At 46.2% G+C, this 3827-nt stretch overlaps 1 protein-coding gene across 1 annotated transcript; it reads right to left on the reverse strand.

Annotated features, from left to right (window-relative positions):
• Nucleotides 1–295: 295 nt before the first annotated feature.
• On the reverse strand, nt 296–1885 carry LOC109387654 (ubiquitin carboxyl-terminal hydrolase 17-like protein 6). Its single transcript, XM_019651733.1, has one exon. It carries the CDS (start codon nt 1883–1885, stop codon nt 296–298), a length of 1590 nt encoding a protein of 529 aa, XP_019507278.1.
• Between the last annotated feature and the right edge of the window lie 1942 nt (nt 1886–3827).

The following is a 3827-nucleotide window of genomic DNA, read 5'->3' on the forward strand; positions in this document are numbered from 1 at the left end:
TTCCCTGCCCAGGTCACACGCCCAGCTCACTGGAAAGTCCTCAGACCCAGTCACCAATCTGATTCTCTCCAGTAACCTCACCATGGACCCCTTGAACTCAGCATTCACAAGTTCACACTGAACGTCATATTCCATGGTCATGTGCAGAGAGACAGTCCCTTCCCATGTCTAGATTCCTCATACCCACCACACAACACATTTCCTATGTATGACACTGTGTTTGTCAGCCAGTGCATGGCTGAGTGAGTGAATTGCATGTGAGAGAGTGAACGTGTGCAGTCGTGTGCAGCTATGCTTATGCTGAGAATACATCCTGAGACCTCTGCCCCTTCTTCTTCCTCTTGGTAGCTCTGGCTCTCCCTTTGGGACAAGGGACTTGGCAAATGTTCCTTGCCTCCTGAGGTGGGGTGTGCCTGGCTGGATTGTTGAGCAGGTAGTTTTCCTGTTCTGGATGATTCTTGGTCAGCCCATCTCTGTACTTGGACTGGTGAATCAAGAATGCATTGGCAGGCAGGGCACATTCAATTTTCCTGAGGTAGAGCTCAGGCTTCGGTCGGGATCGTTCCTGGAGCAATCTCCACTGCTGTAAGGTGATCTGCTTAACTGATGTCTTTTGCTTGGGCTCCTCTGACCCAGGACCCCTGTTGCTGGAGTGTCTCTCAGGCTCCTGTTGGGTTGCTCTCATGTCTGTGTGCTCAGCCCCGAGGCATCTTGGTTCCACATCTAGGGACACACTCCCAATGTCTCTTTCCAATTCACTCTTCTGGATGTAAAAGAGGACATAAGCTTGTTGGCTCAGGGCAGAAGAAATGTCACAGGCAGTTACCTTAGCGTCATCCATTTTGAACCACTGGCCGTTCCCGGCTTTGATGTAACAGAAGTAATGTCCGTTGTGACAACTCCAACCAGCATGGACCAGCACAGCATAGAGAGAATACACAAGTGGTCCTGCATTCTGCTGAGACAGATACTGTTGCATGTCAAGATGCTCAGGATATTGCACCGCCTTCTCCTCTTTGATGCCTGTGAAATCTGAGAACCGTTTCAATAAAATGATAAGGACTTTCGAGGAAGTGTGCAGAGTCAGTGTCTTGGAAGCTGGCACCTTTTTGAGACAAAAACTACAATGATACAAATTCTCACCATCCATCTTTTCAGGCTTCACCAACAGTTCCAAAGCGTGGGTCACACTCTGAGCCTCCTGGATATCCAGGATAACGTCCAGGTAAGGGTCTAGCGTGTTGGAAACGCCATGGCACTGGAGACACTTGATTTGAGATTGCCAGTACCCTCCAAATATTTGACGGATTAGGGTGGTGTCCTCAGAGTGCCGGTCTAGCTGTTTGTACCCATGCAAACATGCTTGCTGCATGGCATTCACAGTGAACATTAGAAATTCATGGGCATCTTCCTGCTTGTGTCTATGGAAGCCAGTGACCAGTTCCCTCAAAGGCTGGATAACATCTCCGGGACTACGGAGGGCCCAGATAATGTGAGCTTGCATCGTACACAGGGTGCAGGGTCTCTGCATTTGACAGGTTTCCGAGTGCCGCTGGGACAACATAAAGCTGGCAAGAGGCGGGGTGTACGTCAGACACTGCAGGGCTGCATTCACGTAGCAGGTGTTGCCCATATTCTGAAGCCCCGCCCCAACCACAGTGGGTCTCTTCCAATTCCGAAGGTTCTTTGTGGGAGCCGATGCTGCTGCCATAGGAGACAGTCGATCATGCAGGTTTCCCACTGTCTTGGACAGCGGGGATGGATTCGCAGGTGGGCAGGCTCCCCAGTGGACTTTGGCACCACCTGCATTGGACCAAGCTGATTGGAGTTTCGTAGAGACGTTGAACCGAGCCTCATCTTTCCGGTGGAAAGAAGCAGCCTCCATGTCTCCAGAAATAATCTTCATGAGATTTATTATGCCAAAGTTCAAGTTGCAGAACACAGCTTCCCAGGCTGAGAAGGTTTCCAAAGGACGGGCTTGGCGATCTTATCCGCCCTTTTATAGCCCACCCAACACCCACGTGACCAGGAAGAAGCCCACCAATCAATCAACTCCAAGGGATTGATTAAATTACTGGTTAGGGTAATTTAATCAATTTTTGGAGGATGGGTGAAAAGGTCACAGGGAAGAGAGTCAATAGTATTGGACTATTTGTAAAGAGACGGATGATTACTAGAATAAATGGGGTAATTACCTTGTAAGGTATAAAAATGCTGAATCACTATGTTGTAGACCTGACACTACATAAGTAATATTAATATCATATTGAATCCAACTTCAACTTAAATAATATATATATTTACTAATATGTAATTTAAAAAGGGACTAATGACAATACCCAGCCCCCAAATAAATAGTTTGTCATATTCAATCAAGGAGAGACTTATAGAGTTTTATGAAAAACATCAACAATATCCTAAATTGAAAGGGTGTACCCATCAATAACTGATAGTTAACACATACCCAGAGTTAGGAAAAACATCACACACACACACAAAAAATTGCAATACCATCCAAAATCCCAAAAGATTTCATCTAAAAGATGGGAAGAAAATAGAACAATTAATATTTGAAAGGACAGAATGAAAATGGTGCATGATGGACAAAAATGTGTTGAATTACCATGGTAAAGCAGGTTTTTTTATTCAGATAGGGTTCTGATCATTTGGCCTTAGGAGGGTTGTCCTGAGTGTAAAGAGGCCGCCTGGTCCAGGCACAAGGCTGGACAAGGGTCATTAGTGGCCGGAGAAGCAAGCCAGGAGCAGGCAGCCCCTGCGAGCCTGGGAGACGAGGCTGAGGCCAGACGCAGCTGCGGGAAATCCCCTTGGTGTCTGGCTGTCCAGGGATGAAGGTCCAGGACAGAAGTGGCGGGGCCAGGGCTACAGGCGGAATCATCAATAATAAATGAGATGCAAATGAAAATGTCACTGGGATTTCAAATATACACAAATCATAAACTGCAGAAACCACCCAGAGGGGCAACACTATTGAGAAACGGAATATCCCCACTGGTGCCAGCACCAGTGTTGAGGAAGGGATTCAGGTGAAAGTTGTTTGTTGAATTGCTTAGGGGGACAGGGTGGCCCCTGGACTGAAGCAGAAAATGCCAGAATGGGTTGGTTCCCATTTCTGATCCAATACTTCTTTAAATAGGAACAAAGATATGTGCCTCAAACTATCCATGGCCAGGTGACTAGTGGAAGAGAAATGGTGGAAAGAATCCAAATATTGAGCAATAGGACAAGAAGATAAACTGGGAAGTCCCAGTTCAACCACAACAATCTACAGGAAAGGACTGTGACATTGAATGACATAGTGTCCACATGGAGACTTCTCAGGGACAATAGCTTGAATCAGGGGACAAAGGGCAAAATAAGCCAGCCCCAAAAGGACCAATACTGTGGGATTCCTTTCCAATGACTTTGCTAGAGCAGACAGCTTCTGAGAAAAGGGAAAGAGAATGGCGGCGGAGAGGATCCGCACTGAGGAAAAGAAGAAGAGATAGTGTTTGATATTAGGAAATGGAGTTGCAGTAGTAAAAAAGTAAAAGCCCAGGTGGTGGACAATGGTGATGGTTGCACAGCAGTATGAATGTGCTGCATACCGAATCTAGATACGTCAATGCATTGGGAAAGCACATTTCATCTCCTACACATCTCACCACATTCAAAAACCATCAAGTGCAGAAGGAAACAGGTGTACACACATGACCATTTTTCTTACAGATAATACATATTCATAACATTTTCACATGGGTCCCCATAACATGAAAACACCTAAAACTGCTAAACGACCAAGAAAAGTACTTTCCTTCAAAGCCTGCTAC

This window comes from Hipposideros armiger, unplaced genomic scaffold (assembly GCF_001890085.2).
Source record: "Hipposideros armiger isolate ML-2016 unplaced genomic scaffold, ASM189008v1 scaffold_165, whole genome shotgun sequence".
In the NCBI taxonomy this organism is placed as follows: Eukaryota; Metazoa; Chordata; class Mammalia; order Chiroptera; family Hipposideridae; genus Hipposideros; species Hipposideros armiger.

What these genes read in the sequence shown, in the direction of transcription:
- LOC109387654 (XM_019651733.1), bottom strand. Translation starts at nt 1,885, where the DNA reads ATGGAGGCTGCTTCTTTCCACCGGAAAGATGAGGCTCGGTTCAACGTC.